Source organism: Patiria miniata, unplaced genomic scaffold (assembly GCF_015706575.1).
Source record: "Patiria miniata isolate m_02_andy unplaced genomic scaffold, ASM1570657v1 HiC_scaffold_24, whole genome shotgun sequence".
Classification (NCBI taxonomy): Eukaryota; Metazoa; Echinodermata; class Asteroidea; order Valvatida; family Asterinidae; genus Patiria; species Patiria miniata.
Genome location: NW_024037063.1, coordinates 2,461,176 through 2,486,956, shown reverse-complemented (window position 1 = coordinate 2,486,956; position 25,781 = coordinate 2,461,176). Strand labels below are relative to the sequence as shown.

The 25,781-nt window shown below is 41.5% G+C and overlaps 1 protein-coding gene across 1 annotated transcript; it reads right to left on the bottom strand.

The window, feature by feature from the left end:
- Positions 1-1,422: 1,422 nt before the first annotated feature.
- On the bottom strand, positions 1,423-25,596 carry LOC119732618 (zinc finger SWIM domain-containing protein 8-like). The gene is made up of 18 exons (XM_038206201.1): positions 25,424-25,596; positions 24,377-24,612; positions 14,194-14,338; positions 13,430-13,805; positions 13,124-13,326; positions 12,794-12,995; positions 11,331-12,446; positions 10,812-10,952; positions 10,058-10,231; positions 9,620-9,794; positions 9,083-9,312; positions 8,160-8,781; positions 7,829-8,042; positions 7,188-7,289; positions 6,539-6,834; positions 6,188-6,399; positions 5,038-5,971; positions 1,423-4,724 (listed from the first exon to the last, which is right to left on the bottom strand). Exons 2-18 carry the CDS (start codon positions 24,567-24,569, stop codon positions 4,306-4,308), a joined length of 5,754 nt encoding a protein of 1,917 aa, XP_038062129.1. The 5' UTR covers positions 24,570-24,612; positions 25,424-25,596; the 3' UTR covers positions 1,423-4,305.
- Positions 25,597-25,781: the final 185 nt, after the last annotated feature.

Below are 25,781 nucleotides of genomic sequence, written 5' to 3'. Positions count from 1 at the left end.
CTTGCCCTTTTTATTGTAGATGCATGCTTGTGTAATGAAGTGAACATATTTTTTGCAGGAATTTTTACTTTGTGAATCATGTACCTTCCAGTTATGAGATATTTTGTTTGATTGTTAAAAGAACGCAGAAAAGTACAAATACAAATTTCCTGAGATTAAGTCAAATGCATGTTGTCATGTGCTAGGAACCTTTCAAGTAATATCCAGTTAAGCTGTTATTCACATGTTGCCCAATGAAGACATGGTGTTGATTTAGTTTTGGTATAAAACTGGTCAAGATTGGGCCACTGATTTATACAGTTTCATTTTTTACTTTTAAATGGGCTGGTCCTAAGAAATTACTGATATAAGAAAAAGGTAAAGGGGACGAACCTGTGTTCACAGGAACGGAGTGCCCATCTCTCTTTCGAAGCGATTGGGCCAGACTCGAGTCCATGAAATGCTGCTGTGGGGGGATTGCCACACCTCCTCCACAGCGAGTCTGTTACCTTCCCAGCATTGCAGGTACCCATTTAACACCTGGGTTGAAAGGAGTAATTGAGGTAAAGCGCCTTACTCAAGGGCACAACACGCATGGCAACGGTGGGGCTCGAACCCACAATCTCATGATCATGAATCCTGTGCTCCACCGCTAGACCACACATTTCTCTTTTACTTTGTTGATTGGTACCAAGAGCCTGCACTTGTCTAAGCACCCACAATGAAAACTTTAATGGCCTAAGTGTCTGTAGATAAGAAGTGTGATATTTTAATAGTCATGGTCCACAGATGTTTACAACATGTGTACTTTGTAATAAAGTGTGGAGAAAGCAATACGAGTCTGTGTCTGACTTTACACTGTATTGTCTAATTTCAAACATATGTATCTAGCAAATTGTCTGTGTATGGGCTCCGTGCGCCAACTAAAGAGGGCGCCCTTTTACCTAGCAACGACGTCCCATGGGCGGGACACATACACTTCGCTGGTTGACGCGCGCGCACCGTTCCTTGTGTGTGACGCACGTACACCAGGGGATTTGTACTATGCAGGCAAGATGGCGTCATTCGGTCACCCCCAACTGTATTTCCTTTGCCGGTGAGGGGGTACTTGTGAACGGAGCGGATAGTGGCAGCGGCGCCTATTTTAGGCAAAATATAATTTTATCAAAGCCAGTGATAGATTAGAAAAAGTGGATTTGTCTAGCTCGAAGTCTGTCAGATGTTAGGGTGGTGAAGTAGGGGTGGGTGGGTGGGAGTTGGGTGGGGTGGCGTGGAGTGGGAGTTGGGTGGGGTCGGTTCACCCTTGAAATTTGAGAGTCGGATGCTGAAGGGTAATTATATCAATGTGAAGTGCATCTGGCAGAAAAACGACCCCTCCTCTACCGAAAAAAAGAAAAGAAAAGAATATGGTTGATACAACAAACAAAGACCTTTTTTTTGTTTTTTTTCAAGTTTCTTTCGTTTATTTTTTTTTTGCCTTAAATGGAGTGCATCCATTTCTACAATCACATGACTAAATTGACATAGATCAAGAATAGATGTTTAAAAACACTAAAATGTAGAAGAAAATAACGATAAAAAATATCAAATTATGTAATTATATCCATCGTTCATGGTGGGGGTGGGGATCTGCAAAAACAAATATAATCAAAATATTTGATGGACAGCTTTTGTCAGATGTCAAAATCAACTTCGCTGCTTCTGGGACGACTGAATTAATTTTTCTTTGGAAACGAAAGGGGCGATAAACAAATACATTTTAATTTTTTTTTTCGTAAATACTATGTACACTAAAAAATATCAAAACCTGAGAACTGTAAAGTAAACAACTGAAAGTAAACAAACTTTTCAAGTAAACAGAGTTTCCTGGGTCCGTTTCTTCGATCAATTGCCCTACAAACCCTCAGCAACTCCTAAATAGATAAGTTACTGAATATGGAACCCCCTCCCCCCCAAAAAAAAAGTTTCACAGTTTTGTTAAAGACCAAAACTCCAAATGTACAATACATAAAATCCCCTTTATACAAATTAGCAGAATTTTTTCCAATTCAACTTGCAAATTCATTACAAGGTATTTTTTTATTGAAAGGTTTTCGCGTTCTGGTTTTTTCTCTCCAATTTTGTCCACCGATTGATTGTGGAAAAATAATTCCCACAACAAATACAGTATTACAGAATTTGACATAAATTGTAGTTTCAATACCTTTATTTGGGATGGTAATGAAACAATTACCGTGGGAACACAACTGAATCAAATTCTTCGGAGGATTATAAAATTATATTTTTAAGTCACTAAGATTGAGAAACACAAAGAATTAAAAAAAATCTACTGCATATTCATTACTTGAAAATTAACCAAATACCTGATTGTATAGATTTATGGTAATTTGTAATCTGCATATATCTAATTTCTAGAGAATCACTAATTGCTTGCTAAAAAAAGTGATCTACAAAGACAGTAAAAAGGCAACGCCCACTTTATGCATATTCATGTTTGCAAAGATTTGGATTTGCTAGAATATTTGCCATCAATACGCATATTTGCATACATGTAATTTGCATTTTTTTTTGGTATATACTACTCAACTCTTCCAACTAATCTATTATTCATGAGCTACTGCTGACATAGAAATGGAAGCTCCACCCACAACATAGCAACAGCCAATTAAATCTGAGGAAGAAAGATGACACTTAAGCAATAAGAATATGATTCGACAGTCATGTAAATAATACGTAAATATTCATAAGACAAAACAGTCTAAGATCATTGCACATAAAACACTGTAAAACACCAACATGGAGTAAAAAGCCTTTTTTTCTGTACTTTTAACGTTAACCTGTTGTAAATTTTCACAGTTGTAAAAACAAATAACTTTAATATTCAGTAATGCTTACTAACTATATAATTTCTAAATTCACGTTTTAGGAAGAGGCCTTTCCCCCCCCCCCCCCAGAAATTAACCGACATTTTTACAATCACACGGCCATTTTTTGTCTGGGTCCCTATGGTCATTACATTATTATTTTAGTTAGAGAAAGCAGGGGAACCAGCTGTTTTTAGACCTACATAAATGGTATTGAATATTGACAGATACATAGGCACACACTGTATACCGGTGTACAAACGATACATTTGTCTCTTCAACAATGCTGGGTACACCTGTTGAATAATACTCAAGTCTCACACACATGTGGTTTTTTAAACGCCTTTATAAGTGATTTTTTTTTAATTGTTGGGGGAATTACCAGTAACCAGGTTAAACCACAGGAAACTAGGAAACCTAGCAACCAGGTGATGACTGCTTACCATGAATGACAAAATATCAACACAATTACAACAGTTTTAAATAAAACGACTGCACGGTCTAAAACTTTACAATTGTGTTTGTGTTTACTGACACATCTACAATGATATCTACAAGCTCCTCGTGCGTCATAACCACGGAAACTCAACCTTATCTGAAGCTTACCAGTTTGCAAAGTGTTCACAAACGTAGGTACATTGTACCTGTACTTCCCCGCTCAATGTCACACCAATTTCAAGAACAGCCAATAAAATTCGATTTGAAGTATATCTGAATTGAATTTGAGTGGCTGTTCTCGTCATGCGCAGACCTTTGTGAAGCCTTTATACAGCATTTCACTGTGTCATTGTGGAGTAGTCGCACCAGACTCGATCTGTTATTCCACTCAGAGCCGTTATTTGTTCTGAATGAAATTTTATGCATGTGGCCACATTTTAATCAGAGGTCTGGTACCCCTTTCAGACTGCACAAAGCGACTGTGGAATCGTCCAAGTGCACCCTTCTAAGATTCCTAGTCTGTCTTACAAGTCTTTCTACTCTGAATAGTTCTACTCTACACAGTCTTCCTGTGGATGCTAAACTAGTTTTTTTTATACAAATGCTCACTTTTTGACATGAGGACAGTTTGCACACGTTAGGTATCATACACGACATTAAGTACATCACTATTTACAGCCTCGAAAACACAAATAAAAAATAACAATAAAGCGTTCTTCGTATCAAAATGGGGGAAACAAGTCAAGGATGAAATTGGGTAATGGATAATACAATCTGAAATTATAAATGTGAGTGATTTCTACCAGGAAATGCCAAAAACAGCAAGTCACATTTTTGGATATTTGATTATAATAAAGTGATATGTATATAAATAACCCATGTCTATTTTTTTTGTTAATACACCATTTTATGATAATGCGTATTTTAAATATTAAAGTCAAGACGTTTTGTCCTTTGTGTGGATCTAAACACTTATTCATTTTTTTATGAATTTGATACTTCCTTGGAAATGATATATGGTTGGTCAATGGCTGCTTGAAGTGTGTTCAAAGACATTTCCGGGCGACAGCGTACTAGCCAGCCGCGTCCAGAGCTCGCGCTTGCATGGCCTCAACCGGCGCAGCGACTGCAAGAAGTCGTTGAACTGCGCCATGCCGCCCGGCGCCATGACGAACGCCTTCTGCGCGCTCTGCACCACGTTGATGAAGTCATCGTACTCGGGCTGGGTCACGTGGTACATGCGCTGGTGGATGCACTGGATGTACATCTGGACGCATTTCTGGACGATGGGGCTGAGGATCGGGGAGCGCAGGTTGGCCTGGATGGGGGTGTGGTTGTTGGAGGCCAAATAGTGGGCGGCTTCCCAAGCTATGGTGTGTAAGACGAACGGACTGACCACCACGTTCAGAACGCAAGCACAGAACTGCTGTAGATAGCTGGAACCTGCACAAAAAGATAAAGGGAAACAATAATCAAATGACCAAAGTTACAGAAGTTAACTCATCTAGGAGTTTAAGAACTTTTTTAGAATTTTAAGGCTTACAAGCTTTGTTTTGGTGCTTCAAACTGATCCAAGGTGTAGTTCTTGGCAAAAAGAAGGATGTAGTGGACGATTAAAAGTCAGGAAAACTACTATTACTGTGAATTTTCTGCTTTCTGGGTTCGGGAATATTGGTTAAAATTGAGTAAATCTGGAAAGAGTTGAGCAGGTCTTTCTGGTATAAGGGATTTGTGATTGGGAATTGTCTTTATTTACCAAGCCTTTTGGATATCTCCAAGAGCCACTTGATGTCTTCTCCGTAAGGTGGATTGGGAGAGAATCTCGCCTGCGTCCTCTCATCGTGCACCCTCCTCGCCAGGGTATCAATAGCCAGCATTCCTACCCTATACGCTGCATCCAAATAGAACAGTCCTGTGTGTTGATGTGGGCCCATGGGCCCGACCACTTGCTGGAGAGGTAGGTTTTGCTGTGGAGGGGTCTGCTGTGCCGTGGACGGCCTGGGATGCATGACCGGTAGCGGGTAACCGACGTGGGCACCGCGGAGGGGAACTCCCTGTTGGGCTGCAGGGGGTGCTCCTGCCTGGGTGGGGAACTGATTTGGAATGGGTAACGGCACCCCCTGGGGGACGGGGTTGGGGGAGGAGTAGGGACAGGTGGAATAGTACGGTGGACATTGGTGGACACCGTTCCAATGCACGTTGTGGGCATTAGGCTGTAACTGTCTGTGGTCTGGAGTCCCGTGTCGACCGTGTTGTAACGCAGGGTAGCTTTGGAATGTTCCTGGTAACCTCGGGAGATACGATGGATCAACTTGGACGTACTCCGGACAGCCCGGGTGGTACACAAGCGGTACCTGTACGGCCTGGGCTGGTACCCGGGCTACTCCATACGGTAACAGCAACGGGCTGACCATTGCCGCGTTGGGAGCCACGCTCACGGCGACTGAATACGGTACGATCTGACCACTCTCGGTCGTCGGCGAGCCGTTGTGACCCGCCACCTGGTGGGCATCGGCACCCTCGCTTGGCCGGGCTCGACGATTGTTAGTTGCACCCCACATGTTGTCGTGAAGCCACTCCCACTGGCGGGCAACATTGAAGAGTACATCTGGGTACACGTCACCGCCCTTCGCTGCACTCTCCACTGCTAAACAAGCATTGGCCAGCATCTGGTAGTCCTGTTCTTTGCACTGCAAAATTTTAATTGGTCAAATTTTGCTTAGAAAATTTAAGCAAAGCTTAGCAAATTTAAGCACAAAACACACGGAAACCAACCAAAACTGAATAGACATATCAACTTTTAAGCTGGTTATCCCTTTTTCATAAGCAAATATATTCTGTGTTGAGGGAATTTCTGCGCTTGACAATTTGCTGTGCTTACCAGGTTCATAAAATACTAGACTTACCTGTGTTAGAGCTCTGTTAACTTCGGTCGGGTTCAGAGCGTGGGCATGCCTCAGGCAGGACAGGGCCAGTTCGGCGGCCGTACCGACCATGTTAGGATCTAAACCTCGCGAGGCTTTATCGGCCAATGAGGCGGCCTCGGTCGGAGTCAGGTGACCTTCCCAGGTGTCCACTAGCATACCGATGGCCGCACTGCCGATCTCCATGGCTTGACCTAAGGAAGGATTCAAAGGAAGGGTTCAATGGAAGGATTTGAAGTTGAACCTCGAGGTATCTTGTAAAAAAACCTCGCAGAGCCTTAAGATGAACCTCAAGTTATCGCCTGTTTAATTGTGCATTCTCCCCACACGTACCTGTGATCCAAGATACGTGCGACGAGTAGGTCCTCGACAGCCAGTTTGGAGTGACGGCGTTGTGCAACCACAGCGCGTACAGACCAATCTCAAACGCGCACAGGTGTAATCCACGATGCGGTCCCGAGTGGTTGGCGTTAGCGGCCGGCTGTGTGAAGAGAGACGTGCTGCTAGACCCACCGGCTTTGGTCAGCACGGTTCGGGCAAGCTCGAAGAAGAAATGCGCCGAGGCTTCGCTGGGCTGGTTGGGGATGGAAGGGGAAGCGTCGCTGCGACCGCCTTTCTTGCCTCCTTTCCTGTTGGTGACAATGCAATGACAATGACAATGGCATTTAGAATGACATTTACGCAAAGCAGGAAATTTGAAGTATACAAGAAAAGTAAACACACACATGTATGAAGTTACGGTTTGGGACTCTGATCAAAGGGTCAGTGACTCAATTCCAACTGCTGGCCTAATTTTGTGTCCTTGGGCAAGCCACTTTACCCACACTTGCCTCTCTCATATTACAGGAGTATAAAATGGGTACTGGCATTAACTAGGCAGTAGCTTGTGATGAACTTCCGTCCCATCCAGGGGGGAATTCCAGGTTTGGAGTGTGTTATTTTGGATTTTAATGTTCAGTAGTTTTTGGCTTGTTTAATTTACCTGACTACTTTGGAATTTGGCGTAGAGCTTCTAGAATCTGCTCCCTGTAAATCAGATGCTAATGATGGCCCAGGTCGTATCCACGGCGATGAAGGCATCAGGCTGTTTCAACAAAAATATTGGTTATTTCAACCAAATATATCAAGTTGATAAATAGATAAAGGAATTTTGTTTTGTGGTCTGTAAATGAATGTTGGGTGTAATGTGCATTCTTCTTCTGTTGATCCTGGGAAGAATATGCTCTTTGGGCTACAGTATGTCTCAAAGGATTGGAAACAACAGGCACTTAAGGTTGATTGCTGGTTCTAGTGACAGGATGATTGATTATGCACGCCCTGCTCGGCTCAAGGCCGTCTACCCCAAGGGAGTTATGAATAAAAGCATGCTGTTCTTGTTACTGGGGCCAGTGCTTGGCTAGGACATTCCAGGTCAAAGGTTCAACCGATTTTAAAGGGGCTTGATGAGGATCGCGTGAAATATGAAATCTTTCTACCCAGAAATATCGGCGTAATTAAAAAATAATGCAAAACGCACTGCAATATATAGAACTGTCTCTGCAGCAAGGTTCAAACCAATAACAAATATTGTCCTCACTTACAAATTAAAAAAAAAAGTGATGTTCTTTCATCAACAGCACTTACCCCTCCACGTCTCGCATCTTGGGCCTAGCACCCGACGTCCCCCTCTCGGCTGAACTGCTGGAGCTAATGGAATCACTGGAATTGCCGCTGCTGCCACTGTCGCTGCCGGGCCCGTGGTAGCGTCCCCAGCCCCCTGGGGGCACACGGCGGCCCATGGTGGGGGAGTTATCACTGGATGTGGTCTCTGGCGCGCTGCTGTCAATGGCTGCCATCCCTGGATAAGTAGGAAAATAAGAACATTGTGGTGAGTCTAAGCAAAGGCAAAAGTACTGTCATGCATGCTTCAATTGGTCTTTGCCGTTAACATAATTTGGCAATGTCCACTACATACCTTTACTCCTCTTCTGGTTCTTGCCAAAGATCCTCCCCCAACACATGTAGCTACTCCGCCCACCGCTGATCCTTGCCTGGGCCTGCCTCCATTGGTCAATGTCCGGCCCCACGGAGATCATCCCCGAACACGCCCCCGGATCCTCGTTCCAACCCGTCGCGACGACGTCGGAGGGCGCCCTTGCTGGCTGGGATGAGGATGCGGAGGACAGTACCGGCCGAGCTTGTTGCTGTGATGACGATGATGGTGATGCAGATGGCTGCTCGGGTGAGACGGACTTGCGCGCATTCAGGTGCTGGATGCAGCTGGCAATACTGGGGGTCTCGGGGCTGGGGTTTCGCGGTCGGGAGGGGCTGATGTCGGGACGAACGTTACAAGACGCGACAGCGTGCGTCAGCTGCGACACGGCAGCGTCAGCGGCTGGGGATTTATCACCGGCCTCGCCTTGGGGACTATGGTTCGGACTACGCCGCTGGTGGGAGGCATCTTGTTGCCCCTCGCCTACCAGTGCAGATGCGTTGCTGCGGTTACCGTCTTGTGAGGAACACGCCGAGGATTGTGGGAAGGGCTGTGAGGATCGCTGGGTCTTGGGTCCTTGCTTGTCCAGCAAAGCATCCAGAATCTTCAATTTAATATAGGAGCACAAATTCATTGAAATATTTATTTTCTGAAAACACATTTCTAAGGGCGATATTCAAGTATTTCTTCAAGCAAGGAACAAAACTGGAAAGGTCATTTAATTTTTCATCTGAAGTTTTCAGCAGAATATTTTTTTAAGAATGTACTGTCAAATGCAATTTCAACCATAAGATTGGAAACTCTTAAGAAACTCTCTGTTTATTGAGTGCAAGATGATATTATCAGATGTTTTGTGGTCAAGTCCACAGATTTCATGATTATAAAATCTCTTCCTCTCTACCCACCTTTCTGAGCTTATTCTGGTCGTCTTTGTAGTGAACCAAGAGAGTGGTGCTCAGCTCTCCCTTCTGCCTCCTGATCCCCTCACACAGCAGTGGATGCTCTGACTCTGACACGTTACTCTTGATGGCCAAGGCAGCCACGGCCGCGTCAAAGCCGACCTTCTCGTCTGTTGGGAGACGGTCGCGGGAGGAGACGGAACGAGTGTGGGAACGACTCAGGGAGGAGGATTGGCCTGAAAGAGGTAAATAAACGGCAACTTTTGGAAATGAACCCAAGACCAACCAAGTGCATGTTAGAGTGCTCTACCTATTCAAACATGCGACTGATGTTCTTCCAGACAGTGTATCAAAAGTAGGTGTTTCAAGGGAGCAACTGGTTAACCGAATGATCTGCTCCAAACACTGCAAACTGAAATTGCTCTGACCCAGCTAAAATCGATGCCAAATCGAACCAAACTGAACCGAACTCAGTATTGGGTCAGGTCAGTTGCAAATTTTGATCGGGTTTGCCTAAGTTTAATTGGTCTTTGTGCCCGTTACCTGGAAGGCAAAGTGCATCGAATATGAAGAGGGCCAGCAATGCTGCGCTTCTGAACACAAGGGCGCCCTCGTGCAAATCCTGCGCCAACTGACGTATCGTCGTCACCTCCGTCAGCGTGAGGGGCAAGCGCTTCAAGAGGGCCACCAAATCGGACTCCTGATTGGCCAGTTTCACCTGCAAATTAAATGGACAAAAAACACAGAATAAATAAATAAATAAATAAATACAACTTGAATTAACAATGTGAATTAACAGGTGGGTGAACAAAGGATTACTAGTATAAATAAACAGTGTTGACATAAGGGTCTTCAAAAGGATCTCTGCTTCTTTGTGGAGGAATGCAATATGAAACTTCTGGTATGAAGTGTCATGCTTAAGGACAGCAGACAAGCCAGACAACCAGACAGACAAACCAACAAACCAACAAACCAACAAACCTCCAGGGCCTTTGTGGATGCCGGTTGCCGTGGCAGCTCCAATCCAAACATGCCAATCCTGAATGCCAGGTGGTGACAGTCCGGCTGCTCTGACAGCACGCTGCAGAGAAACGCCGCCTTGGCTAACGTCATGGTGGACAGGGTGCTCTGCTGGTGAATGTGCTTCTTGCGTGCCTAAAATTTAAAAAAACCAGAAAAATAAATACAGACACGATCAACTGACTTCAATCTTAAGACATGATCTTCATTAGAAGATATGGTTATCTGCCACCCCCTCCATAAGAATGATCTGAATGTTAAGTAAAGACATTTACATTTAATAGCCATTAAAAGGAAAGAAAAATTGTAAAAGAACCTGAAGTGCCTAAACATATAGTTACACCCATTTAACACTGGTTTTCTGGAGAAGTTGCCAAACCAAAAAGTATTATGAGCAACTCTTGTCCACCCAAATAGTTTTTGGTTTCAGAAAGGAAAACTTAAAAGTTCGAATTTTTTCATTATCTGGACTGGGGAGACTTTACAACCAACTGTAACAGTCACCTTTTTGACGTAGTTGCTCCTAACGGTTTCAAATGTCCAACTTTTCATACTTTCATCTCAAACTATTCATAACTTTTCATACTTTGTACAATTTCTTTGAAGTAATTTTGATAAATATGAAACGTGTGTCATTTCAGCTTTTTCAGCAATACAGATTTAATACAAATATGCATAGTGCCCATCGAAGTGAAGAAGAACAATTTGACCGTACCCTGTTTGAGAGGTTACTGGGCGGAGGGTGGTCAAGCTCGGGAGGGTTAGCCAGCATCTCGTCGGCTAGCTCGATGGCCAGCTTACAGGCGTGCCTGGTGTAGCCATGGGCATGGAGAGCCTCCGCACGGGAGAACATGATCTAGAAGGGTCGAAAGGTCAAAAGGTCAGAGGGAAGAAGGACAACAGTCAGACAATGGTGAACAATAACAAGCTTGTTTTTTAAGGACAAAGAATCTTTTCTCACAAGGTCTTGGACAGTGTTGAGTACACAGTGGGCATAAAAATAATGTCTACCAGACGCAAAGTTCCATTTCAGATTTGGATATTTGTCTGGAATTGCGAATTGTTGTCACTTGATCTTGGTCATTAAAAATTGAACAGATTATACCACAGATGAAGCCTTCGTCTTTTCAGTTCAGAGCAACATTGTTATCCGTCGCTATGACAAATAGGTAATGATTATGTAATTTATTTTTCTCATTTTTACAACTGGCATTAACTTGACCTTTTTTCTTACCTCGATTTGGTCTTCCATCTTTTTGATACTAGCAAACGGATTTGGCGCATCGCTCTTCTTCTTGGGCGTCTGCTCCGTCAGCTTGGCCTTGGTGTCATAGAAGTACACCTGGTACTCATCCCCTGAATTCCGTCGGTCGTTCCCCTCGTCACCTTTGACCTCCTGGTTGCTAGGATTCCCGACATCGAGGGAGGAATCCGAGTCTGGCTGCAGGCTTTTAGGCGGCGACTCCAGACAAACGTCAGCTGAGTCAACTGACTCGCTGCGCTGTAAGTGTTTTAGTTTGGCTTTGCGTTTCCCCCCGGCTTTCCCGTCCCTGCTTTCGACACTCACAGCAGGTGCATGCCCCGCCCCTGATTGGCTGGTTCTTAACGGGGCGGCCCCGCCCTCCGCACCTTTTTCCGAGGGGCAGGTGCATTCCATACCCTGAAAATCGGAGTCTGTGTCCTCCGATCGACTTGAGCTTAGCACACGTTGGTCGTCCACGCCTGAGCTGCTACTACTGGAGCTGGACTCTGAAGAGCTCAATCGGTGTAGCTCATTGCCGGAACTCTTTGGAATGTCCCTCAGTTTGGGATCTACCTCTGTTATGGTGGTACAGCCCGATTCCTCAGTCCTGACTGGTGGATTCTGCTGGGATGGTCTACTCTGTTGGGTGTGATGGGGGGTAGTCCTTTTACCGGAAGGTGGTTTTGTGGTTTCAACCCTGTCTTTCCGTGGGTCAGTGTAGGTCACCCCTTCAATGGGGTAATCGTGCCAGTCCATGAGGCAGGCCTCAATCGCTGGCTTGAATCCTTGGAAAACCTCAATGTCCACGCGCCGCACGTTTGTCACGTTGCCCACTGTGTTGGCAAAGTTTGGTCCTCGTCCTTTACGTACTTTATCAATGACCTGAAGGTGCCACTTGCGTAGTTCCTCCTGTAGTTCTCCCTTCTCTGTGGGCGTGATGGCGGGGTTGAGCGCCACCAGTCGCCACAGCGAGACGATCTCGTCACACATGCTGGCGCAGGCGTGCTGCGCGACGGCCGTGGTGCTGTTGCTGTTGGCACGGTGACCGTGGTTGCCATGGTGAGAATGGAGGGCGGAGGTCCTGGTGCTGAACCACCAAACGACAATCTGAAAGATGAGAAGATGACAAATGTCACATCGGCCAAGAACTGACAATCTTTACAATATGTCCACCTCAATATCTCAGTGACATTTCAAAATTAGCATACTGAATAGAAAGTCATGCAGATCTACTCTGATCAAGAAATGATGCATGTAGATCAAGAAATGATGCATCTGTAGTGATCCTGAAAATAAACAAATAGATGCTGCGTACAACCAGAGAGCTTAAAAAAAATATGAAGTTGGAAACAAGAGAGCTACCAGTGGATTTTTAAGATCATCCTTAAAATGTCAAGACTTTTTTAAAAGCTCATGGACGGAGTCAAGGTTTTAAGATGCTTGTTTCAAGGTACCTGATCGCAGATGATGCATTCCTCCGTCAGTATCTTGAGGAGGCTGATGGCATTGTTATCTCTCCTCCGACACATCTCACGGACAATGGAAAGAAGATTCCAGATGCCTTCCGGCTCTCTGCCTCTCAGTGGTCTCAGGAGGTTGGTCCATTCGGCGGCTGCTTGCGGGGCACTCGATGACAGATACAAGGAGGTGACATCACTGGAAGAAAGAACAAAGAAATGATGTAGGTTTGGTTTCCAGTAGCTAGGAAGACAGAAATCACAACCAAGATTCTGTGGAAGTTGTTTAGCCCCCACACATCCCACCTCAATGCCCCATTTTTTTACCTGAATACAATAGGTGTTGGTCCTGTGAATCGTATCAGCGTCTTCTTGATATTCTCATGCATGACGGCATCATCTAGGAACCATCGTGTCTGCTCGGAAGCCGAGGGGCCGGCCGTTGGGTCCGGGGCTCCACAGACCATGTTGATAGTGTTAGCTTGGGAGGAGAGCAGCTCATCCAAGAGGCGTTGGGCCGTCGGTAAGATCTGCCAGGTCAGCGAGTTATTAAATAATTAATAAATAATAATAATAACAACAATGTAAATCAATCATCATAATTATTTGTTAATTTTTTAAATTTTATTTTACCTGCCGAGGCAATTCACTGATCAAATACTGCGAGAACTTCTGCAGCTGATCCCGATGCAGTCGCGACAGCGACTCCGAGACCGGCGCCCTCAGGCAGACCTGGGAAGGGTGTACGATGCGAAACAGGCAGAGCGCGACCACGTGACTGCACCACTTGCTGGCCGAGGAGCACGTGCAGGAGCAGGAGGAAATGCGACGACGGTCAAAGGTGATCGCGACGTTGAACGTTCCTTGCTGCGTCATGCCCTGGGTGGGTACCACCGTACCACTCAGGTGGAAACCTATCTGTAAGGCATCTTTCACTGCCTTGCTCTTGACCATGTGCTCCCCTTTCTGGTATTCATCCGGGCTGCCATTGGCCAAGCAGGAATACAATCTGCATATAAATGAATACAAAGTATGAATATTCATAGCTGCTTTGCTCTAGACCATGTGCTCCCCTTTTCTGGTATTCATCTGGACTCCCGTTGGCCAAAACAGGAATACAATCTGCATATAAATGAATACAAGCAATGAATATTCATAAAGAGAATGCTTTGCTCTTGACCACACAATCCCTTCTTCTGTATTTATCTGCAATCCAAGCAGGAATACAAACTGCATACATTAATACAATGCATGAATATTCATAAAGAAACTGCTTTATAGTTCTTCCTTTTCTGAAATACATGGACTACCATTGGCCAGGCAGAAATACAATCTGCATAAATGAACACCAGGATGAATATTCATAAGGGTCCCTCTCACAGGCCTCTTCTACATACCTAATATCTTCCTCATTCTCAGGGAAGCTCCAGAACGCGATGCGTAACTGTAGATTTTCCGGGACAGGTGGGTAGATGCGCTCTACGACCTCGAAGGGGAAGTTGAGGGCGACTGTCTTGGCAGACAGCTCGACCAGCTGAATGACTGTAAACAAAAAAACAAAACGGACCGTAAAAAACAAAATTCATGGCACTTTGCTCCTGAGAGTGCATCGAATCCAAGGAGACACAGCATATATCACCTGCTGTTGGACTCAGTTGGACTTGGCAGTTCAGGGATTGATTGTATCTGTCTGTTTGATGTTAAAGTATTGTGATCATTATTAAGACTATTGTGATGTAAAGGCTTCCGTTTCTGGAAACTGTGGTTACATCTTTACGTGTATTTTCATCTCCTTTTTTAAACGGACATTTAGAAGATTCCATTTCAGGAAATAGTTTTTGAAATTGAAACTTTGTTGTTGTTACAAAACCATTATTTCAAAATTCAGAAAGCTACGTTATTGTAGTCTTCTGATTATGCTTGCATTACCAAATATTTTCTCCCTTTTTTGATCAAACAGGCTTTTCATCATTGTAATTTCTTGAGTTTCAAAATTTTACAAAATTTTTCAAATATTTTTTAACTTTTCCATACTTTACACAACACATCATTGATTTTTTTCACACTTGATTTTCATTTTTTCTTTGACTTTGCGGTCTAGTCTTGATTTTAGAAAGAGGAAATGGATCTAACTTGTCCGGTATCTTTTCCCGGTACCCGACCACTGTTACCGGTAACCGCCTGGCAACCAGTAACGCAATGTTTAGAGCCCACAAGCTGAGTTTCACACACAGGAAATTGAATGTGTTCTGCAGCACATTATTTCCATCGAGTTTATGTTACCTTTTCCTCAGGAAATAACATCAAATTGAAGAGATTTAATTTTTTTTTAAAGGTTTGACGAAGAACAGAAATATAATATAGGGAAACCAGGAAAGGGTTAAACTTGTACATTTTCAACGAAAAACAAAAAAATATTATTATTACAATTTTTTCTTGGACAAGAAATGTAACACCATAATTATTGAGGAAACACTGAAACCGAACACGTGTGGGTCTAATTCAAAGTGTACAAAATGCCCTTTAGAATTATTGTCTTGTAATTAAGAGGAAAACAATCATTGCATGTTTGCTATAACAACTAGTCATGTATTCCAACATCAAGGCTAACTAAATGCCAAGTTCGATCTACAATTACATTTACCCAGTATATAGCAGTTTAATGTTTATGTATGTAGTTCAGTTCAAGGTTGCTTGATTGCAATCTGATACAAATATATACATGTAGTCAGTTAGCCTTGACTTCTGATCTTTTTGATAAAATTCCAAAAGTACAAAAGCGAAAGAATTCTGAAATAGTGATTCGGTATTTCAGTGTTCAGTATTTACTACATAAATGAACAAATATTTGTTTCAGTTGTCAAACGTTCTATTGTTAACTAAGATCAACATTTGCCAATTTAAAGAACGTTTAGCTTAAAGTTGAAGGACTATCGTGATAGCAAGAACACAAACATGTACTGTACGTACGCCTACCGTGTAAGCGTAACTATTTATGTGTACTGTTTTAGGACTGGTTCATACTCGGAGTGATCCAATGCGAACGCAAACGCGAAATTGTGACGTCAAGATTTCGCATTGCAAAAGATGAACGTAATTCAACTCTGGTGAATTTCGCAGCGAACATTTCATGCCGTCTACTTTCGCGTCAATTATGAATCAGCCTTTAGCGAGAATCAGAAATTATGCTCAAACCGTTGTGAAAATTAAGTCAAATTTGTGAAAACAGGATGAAAAAACCTGCAATGTCACAAAACACCACTAGAGTTGGCTTGTTAGATTATCATCTCACTGTCTGAGATTTCAGGGGGAAGACTTTTCTGACTTGCTCCTTCTATGTATTTTTTTTTTACACTGAACTGTAATCTCAGCATATTCTAGACCTTGATGGCCATAATAATCATATTTGCTCTCTTTACACACATTGCACATGACGCGCAGGTTGAAGGCTACGGGTAAAGGTCAGATCATGTGTGTCAAATTAGTCAACCAGCAGCCATGGTCCAGGTCGTCTGGGGTCAAGTCTGTGAGAACAACCTTGACAATTTACAGCTGAATAACAACAGTATTGGCAACACTAACAGCTGACAGAGCAAAAACAAACACAAGTACTGAAGAAAAAAACGGTTACACCTCTATGTTCCGACACCCCTATGTTCCGACTGCACATATTCCTATTCCTAACCCTAACCCTAACCCTAACCGGGAGTAACACAATCTACGTTGTCGGAACATAGGGGTGTCGGAACATAGAGCAGTCACCAAAAAAAACCCCACTGATTGTAATAAAATTTGAGTGCAACTAAATTATTGGTAGTTATAAACAGAATACATCGACAAGTGTGATTTTATTTTTGTTTTCGAAAAAAATATGAAAGAATGTTCATCCAGATGCAAAAAAATGAAGTCTTACAAAAGTTTGATTTCTTTTATTCATGCTTTGATGATGGTTTTTATTAAGGGCGAAATAATCAGACACACAACAATTAATACTGATGAGTTCAAAAGCATGTTTTACGAATAAACGCCACATTCATTACGTCCAATGAAAAAGGAACTTAGGCTACAACAGGGTTCGCTTGATAGCAACTGAGCAATTCTACAATGTAGCCTGATGACACATATGCCCACCAATTTTAGAATGAGCCAAAAACGGGCTAAATTTAGACTGAAAACCGTCTGGAATGGAACGGGAGATAAATTACTTCCTTCCCCTGCGACTGACGGCTTTGTTCATCGCGGTACCGGCTGCGTACATGACTCCAGGAGACTTGCACGAGTCAAATGGTGAACACAAAAGATGGGTCATCCAGTTATAATTACATGTACTATAGTAGATTGAATAGCGAACGACGTATTTTGAGGCTGAATTGTGGTGCACTCTGGGACTGGGAAAAGTCTATGACTATACACGGATGTCATCCCAGGAATCTGTTTTCTTGAATTTATGATTTCAGGCAAAATGTTTTGGGACAAATGGGTTAACTGATCTGGTGTGCAATGAAAAATTGCCAGATGAATAATTTCAAGTATTTCAACCTGGAACACATTTTGTCTTATGGTGGACAAGCCAGTTTTTAAATGCTATTGTCACAGACAAACTAATGCCAAAATTGATCAAGTCTTTTGTTGGTGCATTTATAATAATTATAAAATTGAACAAAGAAATTGTCTGGTGCAGGGTATGAACCTGTAACCTTTTGGAATGCCGTACCAGTGCTCTACCGACTGAGCTATCCAGCCCTACATGTATGCTGGTGGTTCCCCAGTTTGTTGATGTCTTTGTTTGTCAATGTTTTCGTTTTTCAATGTCATTGGAAAGATTACCACTGGTTTAGCAAAACATTCATCATCATTTAAGAGCAGCATATCTGTTTCTGACAATCAAGTTCACAGGAATATTAACGACAACAGATGCAGCATCTTTAATATCCAATAAATTACAGTCATAATTATGTTTACGACAATGGCAATATGATACGTATATCCATGAAGGCAATGATAAACTAATTCACAACAGCACAGTAAGAAATCTGCACATTGCATGAATTGTTTGCCCCCCCCCCCCCCAACAAAAATAGATTTACGATATGTATACTGTACGTGTAACAGTATCTTGCCTTAAGAACAACAAAGAAAATGGAAAGTGGGATTCAAGCATCAGTGATCGTAAACAGAATCTAGCACCCTGGCTTTGTCTGCTGTTATCTCTTTGGATTAGAGACCCAGCCACCAGACTCACGCCAAGGTTGACTTAACACAGCAATTTAAATCTGATAAATTGCAAGGCTTTTTGTACTTGAACCTTCAGACACAGTGCAAGGCTAAACCGATGCCTGGGGGCTGGGCTAATTACAATGCCATATTGCTCGGATCTGATGAGGTTCAAAGGTTTTCCTGTGCCTCACAACAACAATGCATGCATATGATAAAGGTTGCGTACATGACATGTATGCACGCATGCAGCCTGTAAAGTGCATGCGAATTTACCATTTTCGGGTAATTTTATGCCTCCAGAATTGTGGATGATGTTGTTAATGAATCCCAGAGTCTTTTATTAACAGTGGACAAGGGCATTTGAACTTACGTGTTTGCATTCATCGCGCGTGTACAACGTACAATGCATTTTCTTAAGTCGGGTATTATCGCAATATTTTATGCATTGTTCACCTTTTGGTCCTACACGTACATTGTAATCTATATGATATCCACGTACTTTCATATGACAAATATATTTCTACAAATGGCATGGATTATGAACCAATAGAATGATTTTTTTTTTATAAAATAGGATAATCCTGAACAACTTGCATATTGTGTGGATTGGATATATTTTTCTGATCCAAGTAACGCTCACATGTGACACCTTTGAAGAAAATAGAAAACTTACACTGTACATGTGTATACGTACGTACATGTCCTACATAGCGTACGTTATCCCAGCAATATCAAAATTGCTGTTCATTACATGCACCACTTCATACATGATCATGGATATTCCATGTACATTGAACATGTACATTTTGTGTTTGTACCTGCACTGTGAAGTGCATGCTCGCCTTTTTAGATTGTGCTGTGTAATTTGGGGATGTTAGACTGCACAACCACTTGTGATAATGCTGCTAGTGCTACTATCTTCGGCCAGAAAAAAAGGCTAAAATTTCTCTCCCCAGACAGAATAAATTCACACGGTGTTGTGTAGGGGAACATATACATGAAAAATCTTTTCATTTTAAGCAAGTAAAAAAATATTACTCTTCCAAAATCTTGATTATATTTTTATAATAATGTACTAAACAAATATCTAATGTTCTCAAGAAACTAAAAAACAAGACACTAAATGATTTATAAGGTGTTGTGGGGGGGGGGGGTATGAATTTATGGATCTGTAGCACGCACCAGGGCCAAATTTCACGGCGCTGCTAAGCACACGATTTTCTGCTAACAGAGCTTCTGTCTATTTCATGGCGACTGTAAGCATAAGAAGGCACGCTTACTTCAGAGAAGAAATTGCTTAACTTAGTGACATAGGCTAGGTAACAATAGAAATCTCCATGCACACGCGACCGTTTTTCTGCTATGCTAAGCAAAACATTTCTGCTAAACTGTTAAGCAGCGCCATAAAATTGGGCCCAGATCCCAAGAGTCAAGGTCTTGTCCGGAACAAAACAACTGTCCTGGATTCCTGGGCAGCTTTCGTAGCAGGTCAGGTCACACTAAATAAAAAAAATCCACAAACGGGAAAATAAAATCTGATTTGTTTTCTTGGCAATCAGAACAGGCAGGCCAGATGAACATTGACACTGACCAGGTTATCTAAACGAAACAAATTGGCGATTTTGATAAGAACACTTGCAAACAATGGGTCTAAAAGCATCAGCTGTTCCTTTGTCATTCACAATGCAAAGGAAAACCTCATTTAGATTTTTTTTTCTTTTAAAAGGAGACTTTGCTGGACATTAAAATGATATTAACACGAAAATGCAAATTGTGCGAATTTAGACATTAGCTTAGCGAAATGGGTTACCAGTCAAAATGCCACGTTGCTGTTAACTGGTACTCTGCCAATTTTCACTTAGTGTAAAATATTGCTAAGCAATATTGTCTGCTCAACATCTGCAGGAAATTGGCAAATTAATAACAATTGTTGAATGCTGTGATGTGGGACATGTCATTTATTTTTTAACTCTTGAGAGAAGTTTCACCGGAGGCAGAGCTGTGGGTGCTATGCATCCTTGAAAGTTGAAGGAGTAAGCACGCTGTGTCCCCACATCACAGCAGTCAACAATTGTTTTGTAAAATCATGATTTACAAAAATTAAAAAGGTGGTAATGAACGTTGCTATTTACCCTTCCCGATATAGATTAAATCACCGCATTTTAATACCATGGACAACTGTCAGAATTTCTTTTTAGCAAACATTAGTTCTGATACGCAAAGGCTACTGGTTGCATTGCTCTGCACGTCGCGCGCGCCCTGCATACATACTCGATTCACACGTGCATGCAATTAAGGTAGTTTATGCAACGCAAAGTATATATATGAGGTATTTGATGCAACGCTGTGTTTATGAGGTAATTTATTAGCGTTGTGGTGTAAACATGTATTATGAGGTAAACAGTAAGTTTTTACAGACCAGACACATGGCCGTTTTAGGCCAATAAATTACAGCATCCAAAGACACGATACAACAAAAAATTTAGCAGCGCAGGTATTAAATTGCATGGCGTTTTGCACTGAGACACTGTGAATTTCATTGACAAAACTGTCACCTCTTTATAGTGTATAATTGTGCTCGAAGAGCACAATGATTATACACATATATATCTACAAAATGGGTGGGGCAATCAAGTGTGGAGTTTACAGCTTTAGTGGGGGCTTACATAAATTACCCATGTTGTATGAATATGGCATTAACCATGTCAGTGGAAAGCTATAGGCTGGCAGTGGACGGACCTTATTAGGACAATGGTGGCATTTCAGAAATTCCAGTCTCGACATCTCGTCACTTTTGTTTTCAGTAACTCTTTGGGAATTGCAACATTGACAAGGTCAGAATGAACATGATCATTGCACTTTTGAGGTCATGGGTGAAAACAATATCCAGGCATGCAACTGGGAATTATTAAGGGGGAAAAAAACGAGGAAATTCCAATTTCCAAACCTCAAAAAAAGACTTTGTACAGTGTTTTTCAATTTGTAATATGGCATTCACGAGAAGTAAAATCGTGGAAATCAGCGGATCTGAGGAAAAGTTGCATGCCTGAATATCATTTGAATTGACAACAGTGTGAATTTGAGTTCTAGAATTCACAGAAAATAGTTTTCTTTCACAGATGTGTAAATGAATGAATTTATAATTTAAAAACACGTCGCAATTTGATTCCGCGTGCTCTGAGCCATTCAGTAGGCCCTATAGCTGCTATTATGCACGTACACATAAACCTTGAAATATACACGTACAAATGTACATACATCATGTACGCTTGGCAAAAACAATTTTCAAGAAAATATTCAGTCTCAGTTGGAAATACATGTAGGCCTACTTGTTACAAAAAAATTTGCAAAAAAAAAAAATTAATGAAGAGGCCAGTCAATTTCATATTCATTGCAACCTTATATTTGCTGAAAAAAAGTTAACCTAGTCAGTATCCCTTTGGGATGTTACATGACCCAATTCAAACCAGGGTAAAAACCAGGTCTCACTAGAATAACAAGGATATGTTCACTGTGAAAACAAACAATCCAAACATCACATGCAAACACTTGCCTGATCCAAATGCACTATGCAAACACATTAATTCCTAAATGTAATGTATACATGGCTTTTTCCAGCTAAAACAATTCTTGACCCATAATTTGGATAAACTGTTACTTTCTTAGCATTTTGTCAGCAATTCTCTAAAGTGCATGAATTTAGCGGCATATTATTTGCAGCATCAAGCACTAGCTGCCCCATAAAAGTAAACTGCTTCGCCCAACCATGGAATAGTGCTATGCAATGAGCACACCAAATTTCAAGTGAGTCAATCATTGCATAATGGCAGGGGTGGGGGACCACATTCCCCCCCCCAAAAAAATGCCTCTCTCTTTGAGGATTAATTGAACATAGCGCATTAGCAGGGTTTTTTTCAGTCTGCACACCATTTGCAGTTAGTAATTCTAAAAGATGGTTATAATTTCTGAAAGAAAATCTTGACAGTCATTTTTTTTGGGGGGGGGGGGAGGTTTCACTTCACACAGAATAAATCTAGAAATTCTGCCCAGTTGTACTATTCCCTAAGCAAAGCCTCATTTTGAATTCATCACATGTGGTTTGGCTGGTAAACCACAACCAAAATCCATTCAGTCTGCACCTGTCACTGGTACATTGTGCACTTGTACATACCATAGTCCATACATGTGAATCACTAGTTTCTTTGAACAATCAATAACCACATAATTCTACACTGCCAGTCTTTTCAACATAAGAATCAAAGCCCCAATCGGATTCTCTTTATACATCTTCATTTGTGTGGTTTTCCTTCATTTGGGTGAGTCACTTAGACTTGCACAGTCCATTCACTGTTTCCAGGCAACCTTCAATCCCTTTGTTTGTCTGTCCTATAGATCTATGAATTTCAAATGGTGTGGATTGTGATTGGGCCATCTTTTTACAACAGACGCTACAAGCTTTGTGGTAATAGAAAAAGAGCAATTAATGACATAGGTAAATCTGCTTTTGTGTAAATTGAAGCACATCTGAGAATCTGATTTACAGAATTTTTAATTTCAATGTCAGTGGACTTAATCAAGTTTATGAGTCATCCTTTTGAATGGCTCGACTCCCACACATAATTGTACACATGGTCAGATGGACAAAGAAACAAGGTTACGGTGTGCTGTTCAAATTTAAAATAAAAAAATGACATGTTTAGTTATTTAAAATTAAAACTGAAAAGACAACTAAGGACAATGAGGTTTGTAACAACAAGGGCTAATTTTCTACCCAAGTACAGAATGATAAATGAAGTAATTTAGAATAGAATGTAACTCCACAGGCAATGAATTTCTAATTAAATTATTTTGTAAACTCAGTAATTTTTTTTGTGGTGGGAAGTTGGCAACAATCCAACCACGTGGTTTTCCAATTTGAATGAGAACGCTAACAAAAGAACAAAGCAAACAGCTAGCAAAGTGGCTAACAGCTAGATAACGTTTGTACACATGTCAACCAATTAACTCATTCAGTAATTATTTGTGTTAAAGTAAACTATAATGTTAAGAAAATAGCATGTGTGTAATATGCACTGTGTGCTACATGTCGTCACAATTTTCACAAAGAGACAAATTTCCCATTCCCTCAGTAGGCCTACACTAAATTTTCTTCGTCGTGAAAATTGTGACGATGTGCTTGTGACATCTTCAAAAATCATTTCTCAATGTATTGGCATTCAATATATTTGAGTAAAAGGAGTAAAAAACTTCAAAAGCAACACAATCCAATCATTAAATGTTCAGTGAAATCTCGATGATAAGTCAAACCTCAAGGGAACAGGTTCAAAATGTGACTTAAGCAGAGTTTTGAGTTAAGCAGGGTTGTATCATTGTTATACTACTGAAGTACTGAAAGGAATGGATTCTTTGTTAGACTTAACAGTTGTTTTGAGTTATCAGAGTTTGACTTATCAAAGTTCCACTGTAGTTTGTAAACCACTCAAATTGCTGCATAAAGGAATTCTGTGGACAGAGTTTCTGACTCACGACCCCACTTTTTTCTTAAAGTTTGTTCACTCCAACCTCAACAGATGTATTTCCTTTGTTCTGCAAGTCCCACAGACAGGAAGTTGCTCACAGGATTTTTTTTTGGGGGGGGGGGGGGGTTAAGGGATGTTTTATCTTTCTTTGTCTTTATCAGTCGGGGTTGAGAATGTGATTCAGCAAACGTTGTTTAAGAACCTATTTTTTGAAGCACTAGCAAGTGATTTAACAGATTTAATGAGAAACTACTGAAAATATATTGATTTTATATCAAGTCAGTACTTTTTTCCATCTTAACAATGGTTTGAAATTTGTACTTTTTTGCATCATTTTTACCAAAGGGGTGTTTCAATTTTTGGACACTGCGTTTTGAATATGTGCTTTTGGATTGATTTTTTTACTTTGCTTGCACAATTAAAAAAACATGAAAAGCGACACCCTGGTTTTCACTAATTTGCAACTTCAAATTTTAAATTTGCTGTAGAGTATTTTACTGGGAGTCCTGACCAAAAAAAAATCCTGCTCTCATTCATTTTATTTGTAAATTCCACAGTTGAGAACTTTTTCATTTACTTATGTTTTAAAACCGGTACGTACATGTACTTCATGCAAAAGCTACTGCAGCACAAACTCGAGGTCCCAAAAATTTGCTGCGAAATTCCCCAGACTTGAAATGAGTTCAAAGTTGATGTACGAAAACTTGCCATGACGTTGGAAATTTGTGTTTGCATTCACATTTGCGTTGAATATGAACTGGCCTTTAAAACAACCTTCATGAAATTGAATACAGTCCACTTAAAAGCTATTTATACCAAACAGACCAAAATAACTTGCACAAACCTTCATTGGAATGGTTGCTCTGCGTGGCCCCTCCCCCTCCCACTGTAGCTCCTCCCTTCCTCCATCCCCTCCAGTTGTTGTTGCTGACGCTCTCTGCCTCGCTGACCCATGAGCACAGGGAGTCCTCCTCGAATCGGTCGCTGTCTTCAAACGAGAACCTATCTTGTTCCTCCCAGTCATAAATGTACTCCATGTCAGACCTCAACAGAAGGCTAAATCTACGAGTCTGGAACGACCTGCGCCATGAGATGAAAACAAAAAAATGGAATTATCACCAAAAATCTAGATGAAATTTTCTTTAACTAGGAACTGAAATGCTGACCCTGTTTTTTTTTAAGAATCAAGTTCTCTCAAAACCCTGGAATAACTATACTAAGCACAGTCCAGCACAATAACACGCCAACATTAATAGAACTGATTGGCAGCTGGTTTGGTTTTCATAATTTTAATATGCGTCATCTAGAGAAAGCATTGGCTGTGAACAAAATATCAATTTTCTGGTAAAGAGGAGATGGTTCAAAGAACGGTGGCTACGTCATGATTTTCTTCTTTTCTTGTTGTTGTTGCTGATGATGTTGTTTACATACATGTACACGAATGAATGACGAAAGCATGAAAAACAAAGTAACTAGGGCCTAGGCCTTATTAAAAAAAAAACAATTGTAAATAAAAATTGCAACAAACATTATCCATGTTATCTGAACTTTTCAATACAAACATGACAAACATGACAAAAGACACACCAAGACCCAACAAGAACCCAACAATAACTTACACTCTACTAGGACTAAGGGAATGACAAAAGCCGGTTCAATACAATAAAAATCGTGTCCAAGATCAACATGATCAATGATTGAGCAAATGAAGATTTACAAACCAGTGTTAATGGTGTATCGAAATCGTGCAGTGCCACTGCCACTGCCACTGCCAGTTCGCTTAGATTTTTTAGAACAATCTCGGCTGATTAAAACCAAGTTTAAAGCTCCTATTTCTTTGTCGATTCTCCAACGAACACTTCATCGATAAAACCTCAACTACCATACTTACAACTGAGACGAGAATTCCGTTCATCCATCCATTTCAGTCACGATTTCTGAGAGTCTTTTTGTTCCAAAGTGATTCCGCTCCAGCTGTCCGTACGTACCAAACAATAACAACATGGCTCTGTGAAGATCGGGAGCGGTCGGAAGACCTCGACTATTTCCGGCAAATCAAGGTCAGTGAACTTTACTTGACCTCCTTCTTTTTATAAGCTGGTATTCACAAGATAACGTGTACATTTGCGACACAAAGGACGAGAACCAGTTAGTTAATGATCCGCCCTTCAGTCACCCTTTGCCCCGCCTCCAAAAAGTGAAAAATAGACTTGAGCAGCGTTTGCGCGTATCGTTTTCGTGGCTTATTC

What these genes read in the sequence shown, in the direction of transcription:
- LOC119732618 (XM_038206201.1), bottom strand. Translation starts at nt 24,569, where the DNA reads ATGGAGTACATTTATGACTGGGAGGAACAAGATAGGTTCTCGTTTGAA. An exon ending in CCAACACCTATTGTATTCAG is followed by an intron (nt 12,996 to 13,123) that starts GTAAAAAAATGG and finishes TCTTTCTTCCAG; the next exon opens with TGATGTCACCTCCTTGTATC. An exon ending in AAGATGCGAGACGTGGAGGG is followed by an intron (nt 7,290 to 7,828) that starts GTAAGTGCTGTT and finishes TTGTTGAAACAG; the next exon opens with CCTGATGCCTTCATCGCCGT.